At 42.6% G+C, this 14,215-nt stretch overlaps 1 protein-coding gene across 3 annotated transcripts in view; it reads left to right on the top strand.

The window, feature by feature from the left end:
* Nucleotides 1-14,215, top strand: part of Cdk19 (cyclin dependent kinase 19) — a 128,334-nt gene that overhangs the window by 74,642 nt on the left and 39,477 nt on the right. For 2 of the 3 annotated variants that reach the window (XM_051164578.1, XM_051164579.1), the window contains 2 exons: nucleotides 8,384-8,494; nucleotides 8,901-9,041. In XM_051164578.1, coding sequence (XP_051020535.1) covers nucleotides 8,384-8,494; nucleotides 8,901-9,041 — 252 coding nt within the window. Of the gene's footprint in view, nucleotides 1-8,383; nucleotides 8,495-8,900; nucleotides 9,042-14,215 lie in introns of those variants that run through there. The other variant, XM_051164580.1, reaches the window with a different exon arrangement.

Here is a 14,215-nt window from a genome sequence, read left to right as displayed (position 1 = left end):
CATCGATCTCTGTGTGCCGCCTATTTGCAGTTTCTGTGATGGTCTCCATTCAGTGTAAAGACAGGCTTCCTTAATGAGGGTGGGCGGTACTTAGACTTAGCCAGGAAAGGTAGCTCAGGCTCTTAAGTGACTAGGCTTACTCACCTTAAGTACAAGTACAGCTACTGTTGTTTTTTCTTTTTTTTTTACATATACATTTATATTATTACACATATATACAATAAACTGCCTACAGCATGAAGAACCACAAACAATCAGGAATTATATTAATGTTAAATTCATAGTGTTTTGGATATTTGTATTTGGCAGCCTTGAAGAAAACATTTTCTTAGTGAGTCTAAAATTCTGAATGTAAATCAATATCTATCTTACCTCATCTTTATCAACTAAAAACATCTATCTAGACCTAAACACATCTTAACCCCTAAACAACTAAGCTTAATTATAAATAAACTATTTGATCTTCAACCCCATCAGAGACTTGAGAAGAAATAAAATTAATTAGAAATAAAATAATAAATAGAATCATATCTATCTGTTACCCCTAGAATGTATATTCTTGTGATAAAAATAGATTAGTAATTGACATGACCATGATTTGATCAGCTAACAATTAACCTGTATTACTTAATTATCCTAAGTAGCCTGCAATAGCACTTTCAAAGTATTAGAAGTAAACCTTGTATTAAAATTGAGCTGTATGGGTACAATACTTCATATTAGAGTAGAAATATGTATAATATGTGTAAAGAATAATCTTTAAGTTTGAATTCTATACCAGAGTATTAAAATTAAACCGATTTTAAATCAATATACAAAATTCTATACCAGTGAATTAAAAATAATCTTGTGAGTAACAAACAATTAAGGCATTAAGTTGAGGAGTAGATTCAATAATCTACTCTTTGTCCTATCATCCCTATATATTTCCATATTTCCTCTTCTTTCTTTTCAACCTCTATCTTCAAACCTAAGAAAGATAGATAAAGGAAGAGAGGCATCCCTGTGTCCAACCTTGTTTTCTTTCTGAATAAGGCCATTAATAACTTATGACCAACTCCCAATGAATATAACCGTCTATAGCCCAAGAAAGCAACCAAAAACCTACCCAACCCCCCTTAAGGAAAACCCCTTTAAGGTTTCTTCTGGCTGATTTGGGATTAATAATACTAATGTAGGGGCCCAAATAAAATTGGGGGAAATGGTTAAACAAGCTAGGAATAGCATTTGTGGTCCAGTTTCTAGCTGTTGAGAAATTCCAGGCTTAATTAAAGTCTTGTATAGGGCAGTCTGAAATGCTGGACCAGTTGTGATCGGAAGCTTTCTTCGAAGCTAGCTGTCCTGCAAGTTGTCCTGTTCTGGTGAGGGACAGCAACGGAAGCACTTGGCGCTGGAACATGAAGGATGCAGGATGTTAGTGTCCAGCATGCTGAGAGGAATGAATCCTGTCAGGTCCGGTCCAGCATCAGTGTCCAGTTCTTTTGTTCTGAAAATGTGTAATTTCTCACAAGCATTATACAGTCCTAAAATTATAAATGCATAAGGTGTGTGTGATGCACAGAACAGTTAAGGCTGGTTCTCTGCTCTTTGTATGAGCAGAAGACAGACATCTGCAAATCTTCCTTCATGCCATATGAAGAATGGCATCTAGTAATAAGTTACAGGGATTCTGTGACTAACAAGAGGCACTGTCTATGCATAGACATTCATGTCTCAGCCAGTCTCAGAGCTATTTCCATACAGTGGGATTAGCAATATAAGTACCTGCTTGTTGTGCAGTTTGAATTCTTCACATCCTGATTGTAGCCCCCTCCCTCATCACCTCCCAATCCCTTCTCTCTCACTCATTTCCTCTTCCTCCCTCCCCTAGTCCTCAGAAAGGGGAGCCTCCTCCCCTAACATCTGACCTCAGCCTATCAAGTCTCATCATGACTACCTGTGTCCACTTCCTCTGTCCTGGCAAGGCCACCCTGCCAGGGGGAAGTGATCATTGTAGGGAGGCCAGAGTCCATGTCAGAAGTAGTTTCTACTCCCCATATTGTGAGACCCAGAAAGACACTGTGCTGCCTATCTACCACATCTGAGCAGCTACTATTTGTCAAGAATTTGCCCGATGCCATGCATTCTACGTAGATCATTGCATGCTTATTTTGTCTTAATGTTCTTGCAGGTAACGGTAGTTATGAGTAGCAATTATAATTTGTCAAGAGTTTGACATTGAGTTTGTATACTTAATCGGTGTATAGTCATTTATTTGTTACAGAAACTGTTATGTGAGTAGATAGCTTTATTCTTCTGCAAGCCCCAGAGTTAAGTACCTTCCTTTGTCTCACTTGCTAGTCAGTCATTATGTGTGGTCTTGTATTGTGACGAGAAGCAGTGGGGAACAGAGACCTTTGGAGTTTATGAGTGGTACCTAAACATTGCTGAGAGGAGTGAGGGGGCAGGGAGCATTTGTGTGTGTCATACGTGCACAGGGGGACACAAAATTAGGGGAACCTTGAACCATAGTTGGGTTACTGTGCTTATTAAACCTCCTGTCATAATATGAGTGCCACCTGCTGGAAAGTTATAATGCACCTAACATGCGTTTGAAATACTAGCTTTGAAAAGGCCTGTCAAGCATGTGGGAGTGTAACTTTCAAATCTAGGTTATTAGTGATCATTTTAGGATCACTTCCCAGTGGAACTAGGTAATTTTCCTAATCTACTGTTAAGCTCAGTGTTTCACTTACTACATTGTTTTACATTTTGATTTATCTAGTACTTTCTGAAATAAGGTCATTTGCAATGTTTTTACCCAAGAGAAAGTTTGATGGCCCTGTGAGTCATATTGTTATTTTAAAGAAGTCAACAATAATAGAAATTGCACTTATTTTGGGAAAAGTAAGTTATTGGAGTATAAGGATTTTAGAACCCTTTAAAAAAAAAAAAAGAGTCTGGAACCCAAGGGATCATTCTAGATAACACAAAAGGCAGTGTGGGTAAAAATAGAAGCGGGAAGCGTTATAGAAAACACGAAACACTGTGTGGGTAAAAATAGAAGTGGGGAGCGTTATAGACAACACAAAACACTGTGTGGGTAAAAATAGAAGCAGGGAGCATTATAGACAACACAAAACACTGGGTAAATATAGAAGTGGGGAGCTCTATAGACAATGTGAAGATTGTGGGGGTGAAAATAGAAATGCATGTTGGAATCTTGAGCTTGGTAAAGAATCCCGGGGTTCAGTAGAGCTTAAGTAGTGCTCTAACTTTAGATTAAAAAAAAAAATGTGTTCCGGACAATGAAAAGTGGGTACTTTTTATAACTACTCACATGTCTGGAAGATGTGTCCATTGAACATCCTTCCAGGGCTGCATTGCAATCAGGGTACCACACTGAGTGTCTAATGCTGAAGTCAGCATTCAGTGTGTGCCATAGGAAAAATCATAATCTACTTAACTGCTGCTTAATGGATCTAAAGCATATTTGTAGCTGCCTGATACCGTGTTGAACAAAAGACTGAAGTCTGTTGGCAGAGTAGGATTTTGCCAAGAATTAAGGCATGGCTGTCTCCTTTCATTGCATGCTTTTAGATAGCCACAAGTGGACTTTTCGAGCAAAAGGACTGTCTTATGGATGGATGGATGCTTCTTAGAACATCGATGATGTTCATTGTAAAAGAAAAAAAGTGATTGTCATCTTACACTGTGAAACAAGTACTAGTAATACTTCACTATCTTTTATTTTATAAATAAATCATTTATTTTTTGTAGATTTTAGAATTTTATATCACAACATTGTACCAGTAAATCTCATTAAAGGCTTGCAGTGGGGTGGGGATATAGCTAAGTTGGATTCCAAGCCCCCATGGTAGCATTCACAGCTTCCTGTAGCTTCAGCTGCAGGGCATCTGAGGAGCCTTGCCGTCCTGCGAGCGTACTCCCTACACACAACATGATTTTTAAAAATCTTACAAAACCCTTTAGTGTATATATCTGAAGCTATAATATGTACATATGCCATAATTATTAATTTTGTTATTGTTGAACGCTGAGGTTGTTCATTGCTCCGTTTGTTTAGTTCTGTAAATAAGGGTAGAAGGCATATTCTTTGTTGTTTGTTGTGACGTCAGGATAGTGAATATACTTTCTAATGTTTATCTACGACCTAGTGTTTTGTTTGTAAACTAGCCTTAAAATGACCCTTGAGAGCTGATAAGATGACTCCACTGATGAAATGCTTATCTCACATGCACGTGCTTGAGGACCTGAGTTGCAGGGGCCTGTGTCTGTAACCCCAGTGCTGGGGACGTAGACACGTATGACTTTGGAGTTTGCTGGCTGACCACCTAGCCAAGTTGGTGAGCTTTCAGTGAGAGATCACTTCCCACAAATGGAAGAGGAGACAACTGAGGCAGCCACCATGTACGGTGACCTCTGGTTTTACATGCATTTCCATATGCTACTTTCCTAGTGGAGTGCATCCTAATTTTAAAGAGTCAGAGGACTTGTTGATAGAGGATAGTTTGTCAAAAGCAAACAAAATTTCCCAAGGCTGTTGCTTGTTTTCATGAATAAGAACCAGATGTGCTCAATAGATTTAAGCCATTTGACAAATACTATTGAGTGCTTGGTTATTTCACACATGCCATTTGATCACCGGGACTATGAAAACCAACAAAATAGGCTTTGCTATTAATAAAAAGCAGCAAGTGATCAGCAGCTTTAAAAAGCCATTTCAACCTGGGTGGTGGCGGCGGCGGTGTAGTACACCTGTAATCCCAGCACTCAGGAGGCAGAGGCAGGCGGATCGCTGTGAGGTCGAGGCCAGCCTGGTCTACAAAGTGAGTCCAGGACAGCCAGGGCTACACAGAGAAACCCGATCTTGAAAAACAAACAAATAACTCCCCCCCCCCCAAAAAAAAACCATTTCAATTTAAGTAAATTTCTCTGTACAGTGATGGTTAAAAAAATGATTTTTTTTTTTTTTTTTTTTTTTAAAAAGATAGGAAACGAAGGAAGCAGGCGGAGGCTCTAACTCATTTGCCGGGCGTGGTGGCGCACGCCTTTAATCCCAGCACTCAGGAGGCAGAGGCAGGCAGATCGCTGTGAGTTCGAGGCCAGCCTGGTCTACAAAGCGAGTCCAGGACAGCCAAGGCTACATAGAGAAACCCTGTCTCGAAAAGCCAAAAAAAAAAAGGGGGGGGGGCTTTAGTACAGGTGGACTCACAAAGTACGAATATTGAAATGAATGTGCAAACTGAGGCACAACTGACTTCTTCCATGACGTTGGAAGGGAGGTCAGTGAATTGCTGTGGAGAGCACAGACCTCCCCTGGCCGTAGACAAGGATTTTTCTGCGTTGTGGTCAGTCACCTGTAGTGTAGACTTGTGTGGAAGTGCCCAATTTCCACAGTGCCAGCATCAGGTAGCCAAGACGGTGTTCTCTTGGCAGTTCATTTTATTCTATTGAAGTACAAAGGTGTTTTCCAAATTTCTAAATTAAAAAGCATTGGATTCAAATTGTAGATGAGGGACACAGAGCTGTAGTGTGTTAGGAAAAATATATAGTAATGTAAGTTTGCCTTCTTAAAAAACCATTTATATCTGTCTACCCTTTGAAGACAAAGACGATTTTTACTTTGCTTGTGAAAATTACAGTACTGGCTGGAAAGCAAGCTGATTACAGTCTGGTGGGGTCAGGGAGGCCTTCCTCAGGAAGTGAGAGCTGAGAGCAGAGCAGGGCAGCTCCTCTCCTCCCCTGCCTCCTCTGACTAATGGCCTTTGCCGGTTTCCCGGGAAGAGCAGATTGAGTTGAAGGCAGAGAGAGTAGAGATGACCCCTCAGGTTTAGCCACAGGACACTGAGGCCGAGATGCTGCAGTAAGGAAGAGATTGGGCAGGAGGCAGCACGCATAAGGTATTTGCAAAAGTATTGTTTAAATTCTGTAAAGTAGATGAGACCAACAAAGCAAAACAGCAAACCCTGCAAGCTCCTTCAGTGCACTTGTGCCACTCCCCAGGGGTACAGAGGTCAATTAAAGTTTGCCTTTGCCTGAAAAGTTGATGTTCAGTAGGGAGGCAAGTGTAACAGGTAGTAGAACAAACTATAGGAATACTGTGTGTGTGTGTGTGTGTGTGTGTCTGTGTGTGTGTGGTTTTTTGAGACAGGGTTTCTCTGTGTAGCCTTGGCTGTCCTGGATTTACTTTGTAGACCAGGTTGGCCTCGAACTCACAGCGATCCACCTGCCTCTGCCTCCCGAGTGCTGTGAATAAAGGTATGTGCCACCATGCTCTGAGCACTTGTCTTTTTTTAAAAAAAAAAAAAATCAAGTCTATTTCTCTGTGCCTATTAAATCTGAACCCTGGTTGAGTAGTTTGAGGCAGGCAGATGTACAAGGCTCCCCCGCCCCCCAGCCAAGCCATTGTTACTATGTGTCTCCTCAGGCTGCTGCTGTCCTACTGAGCATTTGAAGGGTTGGGGCTCATTTGGTCTGTCCCCTTCCTGTCCGGGTGGAGCTTGAAGCCTGTGCCCTGTGAGGGCTGTTCTTTTTCCTGAGGGAGTCCGCTTTCTGTCTGTCCATGTGACAGATACTACAGGCAAAGCCATTGTAGGCTCAGTTTTCTTACCCAATATATTTTATTACAACTTATTAACCGAGCGTACGTCACTTATAACCCGACTAACCAAAACCATAGGAAAAGAGAATTAAAGAACACAATAACAAAACCGTAAGGATATCAGTTCTGAGGAACGATTCTCCTGGCGTAATCAGCAAGATTTCTTCTGCTGGAGCCTGGAGCAACCAGAGCCCGGAACCTCAGCAGGAGCCGGAGCCCCAACACCTTCCCTTGAGTGGTTCTCTCTAGGAGCTTCTAGAAGTGGAGCGATGAACAGCCAAAACAATCTGAAGTCTCCTAAGGGCCCCTCCTCCAGTTCTGGGCTTATTTATATATCTCCTCCCAGAGTCTGTTCACGGGATCTTTTCAGCTGGCAACAATCAAGGTCCCTCACGAGGTGGTTGGTCTTTGAGTGGATTAACATCACCTGTTCTCTCACAAGACCATTCTGATCCCACACTTGGGATCCTAAAAAACAGGTTTATCTCTCCCTCAAGTCGTATTGTGTCAGAGATTTTGGGCCATAGCTTTTGGGCCTTCTTGTCTAGGGCTTGTGATGGCACAGTGTGTCATAGCCATAGCATGCAGTGGCACAGGTTGTTAATATTCATGCCTTGCAGGGTGTAAGCTGAGGAGAAGAGACACCGGGAGTGCAGAGCCCCATTATCTCCTTCAAGGGCAGAACCCCCACAGCCCTACTTCCTTCCGATGGGCTGCACGCCCTAAAGATTCCTTCCACTCCTTCCCTGTATCGGCATGGGCCAGGGACTAACCCTTTAGCATGGAGGCCTTGGGGAGGCTTTTGAGACCCAGCCTCCAGCCACCGTCAGCTCCAGGCCTTATCAGTGCACACGAGCTTAGCACTGTACCAAGCCCGTGTGCTCTGGAGAGGGTTTACAATCATATACATATGTTATACATGTACATACATGTAAAGAGAGAGAGCACTCTGATATGCTATGGAACATACAAATCGACTGTCTCTCAGGAAGATTGTCTTTTCATAAAAAAATACACATGAACAAAGTATAATTCCTTTTTAGGGAGGGGAGGAGGGGTGGGAGAGAGAGAGAGAGAGAGAGAGAGAGAGAGAGAGAGAGAGAGAGAGAGAGAGAGAGAGAGAGAGAGTGTGTGTGTTGAAGCCAGAGAGCAGCCTTAGGTGTCATCCCTCAGGCCTTTTTTTTTTGTTTTCTGAGATGAACTCACTAAGTAGGCTAGGCTGGCTGGCTACTGAGATCTCCCCCTCGCTCTCCCCTGACCACCTGTCTCTACTGTTTCCATGACTGACTTTTTAAAAACATGTTTTAAAATGTGGCTTCTAGGAAATGAATGTGAGGTCTTTGTGCATGCAGTGGACACACTTTACCGATTGGTCCCTCCCCGTTAGTGACACAGTGTGAGCTTTATCATTGTACAGTTCGTTATTTAAAATGATCCTGTTTTCAACACACACACACACACACACACACACACACACACAATGTAGAACAGGGTCAGAAAGGTGTTGTCAGAGTTTTTCTCTAAGTAATGGTATTTTGAAAGCTGTTCCCCTTTCATGCTGTTTACCTGGCTCTTTTAAAATGTAAAAAGTTCATTTGCAAGCTAGGTCCTGTGATGCACACCTGTCACCCAAAGGCTAAGGCAGGGAGAGCGGCCTGAGCTATAGTAAGACCTTGTTTCAAGTAAGAACATCCTGTTCAAGCGTGAGCAGAACATTCCATCCTCATCCTCCTTGCTAACTGAGCAGTGCTCTTTCTCTCTCCCCTCTCTTGCATCCAGCTTTTGAGAGAACTGAAGCACCCTAACGTGATCGCATTGCAGAAGGTGTTCCTTTCTCACAGCGACAGGAAGGTGTGGCTGCTGTTTGACTATGCAGAACATGACCTTTGGGTAAGTTTAAACTCTTCTGGGGAAAGGATGATTGTATAGGTAAGGAGCAAGTGTGCAGCAGTGTGTACCACTACTGCAGTAAGGAGCAAGTGTGCAGCAGTGTGTACCACTACTGCGCTGAGAAGAAAGCTCATTGTAATTCATCCCAGTTGGAAGCAACTGTAGTAGATGTTGATTGTAAAGATAAATACAAAATGCAAGTTGATTGCAGTGATGACATTGGTAATTCCCAGAAGCCTTCTTCAGGGGGTTGCGAAGGGAAGAGACTCCTTTCTTGCTCTCAGTTAATGGTGCTTTGGTAATCTGTGTGGCAAATACTGGTTCCTTTCGTGAAGTACGCACACATTTAATCAGGTATATATACTTGTGAGTAGTGGCTGAGTATGTTTCATTTTCTAATTTTTAGCATATTATTAAGTTTCACCGAGCATCAAAAGCAAATAAAAAGCCCATGCAGTTACCAAGATCCATGGTGAAGTCGCTGCTGTACCAGATTCTCGACGGCATCCATTACCTCCACGCAAACTGGGTGCTCCACAGGGACCTGGTAAGCGCTTCTGTTTAAATCCATCAGGACATCTTTTCCTTTCTCTTTTAGCAGAGTCGTTCCTTTTGGTACATTTATAATAGATCTTTAGCTAAGAAAAATGTTTAAATACACAGAGGGATAAGAAGTCACCTGCAGCTTTCAGTCAGAAGACTGGGAACTGAGGCGGCAGCAGCTCCACCTGTGACGTCAGCACTTGGGAAACTGAAGTAGGGTTAGAGTTGCCGTGAGTTCAAGGACAGCCCAGGCAGAGACTGAGACTGTCTCCCCCCACCCCTTAAGCCTTTCCCTCCCTCCCCCGAGACACTCCCTTTTCTCTTTTTCCCCTTTGTTGAGTTCAGGGTGCATACCTGTAACCCAGGCACCCCGACAGGAAGCTCGCTGGTTTATAGCCAGCCTGGGCTACATAGCAAGGCTCTGTCTCAAATAATCAAAACCCAGCCAAGCAAGATTGTCTTTAAACACGGGTTTGTGTATTATTGTATTACTCAGTGCATGGCTGTGGAATATCAGTGTGATTCTTACCATAATGTGGTGCTGATGCTCAGGGAACGTGTGAAGCTGATGCAGTCATGTGAGTTGTTGTTTAGGTAGACACACTGATGATGAAAGTGACTTCTAGTTGTGTGTCCCCTTAGGCGTAAGCTGGAGTAGTCATGTGACCTCTGGTGAAAATGGTGTTACCAGCACTGCCTCATAGTGAATAAAGGAATAACTATATTTAATAGAATATATGTGTTAGACAAACTAGCCACAATGAAAGTGTTTGGTCTTACACTTTAATTCAGTGTATGTGTAATAAACATTTCCTAATAATCAAATTATACGCTAAGTACTCACTTTCATTTTCAGGTTAGATTGTTATTTCACTTATTGAGAACTTAAGTGTCTAAGGAGGCTGTAATCCTCGTGACTTTATCAGTGCAGCTCTATCCCTCCATGTTCCTTCATAGTCATTTATTGTCTTAGAGTTTTACAGATTTTTGGATCCAGAAATGATAGGGGTTACTTTGGGCAGACCCCAGCTTTATTGACTGAGCAAGATTATTTGCTACAGAAAAGAATGACTGCATGAGGTGTCCCTTGTCAGTCAGACCTGGAATCTGCCTTGAGCACCTCTTGCTGTGGCACAGTAGTTGAATTGTGACTAAATGACAAATCAGGCCATTTGTTCATTTTAAAGAATTACAAAGATCTTTCCGCCTCCCAGTTGTCCAGTTCTGTGTTTACCAAGAGTCACCACATTTTAAAATGCTCAGAGGTATGTGAGATTGTTCTGGAATGATCCCATGAGTAGCATCGAGCTTTTGTACTTTCAAGGTTCCATTCACGTTTGAATCATTAGATTCTTTTACTCAGTGTTGACTTTGAGTATTTTTCTCTTATTTTACAGAGTTACTTGTTTGGGTCTGAGTAGAATAGTTTTTCGAGGCTTATCTGTGATACAGGGATCTGGCGGTCTACAGACACTATTCAGTATGACTAGGACTCAGTTTTTTCTGTTTATTTGCTGTCTCTCCTTCATGTCTTCTCTCTTGGCTACGGCATAACCTCTTCCTAGCGTATGGACTTTCGAATTTTTGTAGTTTACGTCTAGACCGTGGCACTGTCGTGTTTATAGTATCTCTTCTTCTCATCTGTTTTGCTCCTTGTACCCTCGCGTCGAGGCCTTCATCACATCTCTCTTTTACCATGATCCCGGCTTCCACATTGCCTCCTTTACGCCTTTTTCCTTCCAGTCCATATAGACCTAATGGCCACTTACTAGCCTCTCAGGAACCTCGGAATATTTTCTTATTGAAAAAGTGCAGTTTAAGTTTCTTACTGGGTTTTCAGGGTCTTACCAAACATAGCTCTAATGACTTCAGACACTCCCTGGCCCATCTCTTTCTGCTTGCCTTCCATTATTGGTTGTCCCTGCATCATCTTGAGATTTCCTCCTGGACATCTTACATTTCCTTGTCTTATTATTTCTGTTGCTGTCTCTACATACTCAGATGTAGTTGTCTTTCAAGGCTCAGCACAATTAAATCTTTGGGGCTGGAGATGGCTCAGCAGTTAAGCACTGGCTGCTCTTGCCAAGGTCCTGGCTGTGATTCCCAGCACCCACATGGCAGCTCACAGCTGTCTGTAACTCCAGTTCCTGGGGATCTGTCGCTGTCTTCTGGCCTCCAAGAGCACCAAACATGCTCCTGGCACACAGACAGTCATGCAAAGAAAACATCAATACATATAATAAAATGAAATAAATTTTTAAAAAGTTAAAAGGTTCCTTTCATAATCTGTCTCTACTTTGAAGTGAAATAATCTTTCATTGCTATTCCTGTTATATTTCATTTTTATTCTCATGATATATGTTAATATATAGATGTCTTAGATCAGTGGTTCTCAACCTGTGGGTCACAACCCCTTTAAGGGTTGAGCACCCTTTCATAGCGGTTGTCTAAGACAATCAGAAAACATTTATAGTAGCAAATTATAATTACAAAGTAGCAACAAAAATAATTGTGTGGTTGGTGGTCACCATAGCATGAGGAATTTTATTAAACGGTTGCAGCATTCGGAAGGTTGAGAACCACTGTCTTAGACCATCTCCCAGACTGTAAGTTTTTAGGAGGGCAGGATTTATGATCCTTGTTGTATACAGTTAAATAATGTAGAAGTAGTAGATATTGATTATTGCTTCGTTTTTGTAACCAAGTATGTGAAGCACTGCCCTCCATGAACATTTGTTATTTTGTGTTAAAATAAGGAGAATGGGAATAAAACCGACATGACTGCTTTGAGACCCTCTCAAGGAGAGTCTCTGTGCTTCTAAGAGAGGTGACATGACATATGTGCCAACGGTTTAAAGATAGGGGGAATAAGACGGCAGGGCCTTCCCTCAGAGGTGCAGACTCAATGCTGTTTACTCAAGCTGAGAAGAGTCACTGCGTGCATGTGTGCGTGTGTGTGTGCGCGCGCGTGTGTGTGTGTGTGTGTGTGTGTGTGTGTGCGCGCAGGCATGCGCACACGCGAGCTTGAGGTAACGTTCCAAGGAGCAGGTAGAATTTGAGTTGAACGTTGGCATGGAATTGACAGACTTAGTGAGTGAAGGAAATCACAGGAATATTGGTTATAAAATTTCAAAAGAAAGGTCTAAGGTGAGAAGGCACTTGTGTTATCTCAGAGAGGACGTGGATGCTGCCTGGCTCTAACAGGAGTAGATGGTGTAAAGACAGGCAAAAGGGTTCGAGTTGCAGCTGCTTCTGGCGTTTGGAGACGGTGTTTGCTTCAAGGCCCCCGCTGATGAAGCACCGGTTCATTCTCCTCGGGGTGAGCATGGGGTTTAAATGTGTTCTGAGAGAGGGTCTGATCTATCACGGTGCTTGTTTATACTTTGCCCACACAGTTACTGTATCTTTCTGCCATCCACAAGTAAGTCTAGTGAAATTTGGGGCCTCTCCCCAGTCCTCTCCACTGGTTGGCATCCTGGTATCTGTACCATACTGTCTTGCTTTTGCCCGTGTGTTTTCAGGGGCGGGATATTTAACCTGTGCGTTTACACTGTTGTTAGTGGAAGTGTAAGGTGTACAGAGTAAGATGTGTTATTAGAAGGAGATGGAGACATTGGAACTTTATTCTAGTGAGCTGAAGACAAGAGCTGCCGTGTGAGCCTGGAAGGGCTCTAGCTGCTTTGTTTCTCAGTGCTGTTGGCCCATGTGCATCACAGCTGTTTGTGTGTACTCCTTGTCTCTAACTGCTTATGTTCTAGGAGAAACCCGGAAAACGCATACAGGGGTACTGTTAGACAAAATGGCAGCTGGATAATATGAGGAAAGGAAATTGAGAGAAGCTAAAAGCAGGGATGCTAGAGTTCATGTTCAGAAGCATTAATCCTCAAGAAGACTCTTTTTTTTTTAAACTGTGCATTTTTATGTCTGGAACAATGTTTCAGTTAGGTGATTTGGATCCCAGAATAAATACAAAAGCAGAGAATTTTAAAGCCACTAAAAAGATGATTTGAATTGAGAAATTGGCTTTAAAAGGAAAGGAGACAGAGCTAGATGTATTTATCTTGGCTGAGAGACAGCGAAGGAGAGACATAAGTCTATAAATATTTGAACCCTGTAAACAGTTCGAGAGAAAGCTGTGTTTTAATTTTACGGCAGGATGCGGTGCACAGTAAGATGATGAAATGCAGGATGACTCATGTTTACGGGCTCGCTGTCTGCCTTGGAGGGATGCCAGCATGTAGCTGGTAGCCCGCTACAACGGTGAGCTTCTTAGAGCAAGGTTCACAGCTGGCCGACTGTCCTGCTGCTGTCGCACTGTCTCTGTTGTAAGTTATGTGAACAGAATCTCTGCAATCATGACACTTCTTGTATTCTTCAGAAAGACAGAGCGTGCTGCCTGAGTGGTGGTACTGCGTAGATTTACACATCCTGGGTGTCACAGAGCACTATGACTGGGTCAGCGGCGTGGGTGACCTGCCAGTTAGACTGTCTCTTCACTCTCCAGTTCCAGAACCCAGCAAATGAACCCACTAGCTCTCACTGAGTGAAGATGAGGAGGAGGACTTGGCCTCACTTGCTCTTCTCTTTTAGAGGGAATTTGTGGAAGGTCTGTCCTAAAAGTCCACTCTGCACTCTGAACAGTTGCTTTAGACTAGTGAGCCAAATTTGCATTTGTTTAAAAGTCCAAAGGAGGGCTGGAGAGATGCTCTGGTTAGAGGTATTTGCTACACTTGCAGAAGACCCAGGTTGGGGTCCTAGAACCCACATGGCCGTTCCCATCCATGTGCACACATACATGTCTAGACAAAACATACATACAAGTAAAATAAAAAGAGGTCAATCTTTTTTGTTGTTTTTTTTTGTTTTGTTTTGTTTTGTCTTTTTTTTTGTTTTTTTTGGTTTTTTGAGACAAGGTTTCTCTGGGTAACAGCTTGGTTGTCCTGAAACTTGCTCTGTAATCCAGGCTGGCCTCGAACTCACAGAGATCTACCTGCCTCTGCCTCCCAAGTGCTAGCATTAAAGGTATGCACCACCACCACCCGGCTGCCAATCTTTAAAAAAAAAAAAAAAAGCTTTAAATAGAAGTTTCTAGGATAACCGTTAAGCCTCCATTTCTTTCCCTCTACTATGGAGCATGGTGATGTATATGGCCGACTCCCTACCTCCTACCTCAGTGCT

This window comes from Acomys russatus, chromosome 21, assembly GCF_903995435.1.
Source record: "Acomys russatus chromosome 21, mAcoRus1.1, whole genome shotgun sequence".
In the NCBI taxonomy this organism is placed as follows: Eukaryota; Metazoa; Chordata; class Mammalia; order Rodentia; family Muridae; genus Acomys; species Acomys russatus.
Note: the sequence above shows the minus strand (reverse complement) of the source record. Positions and strands in the feature narration are given on the sequence as shown.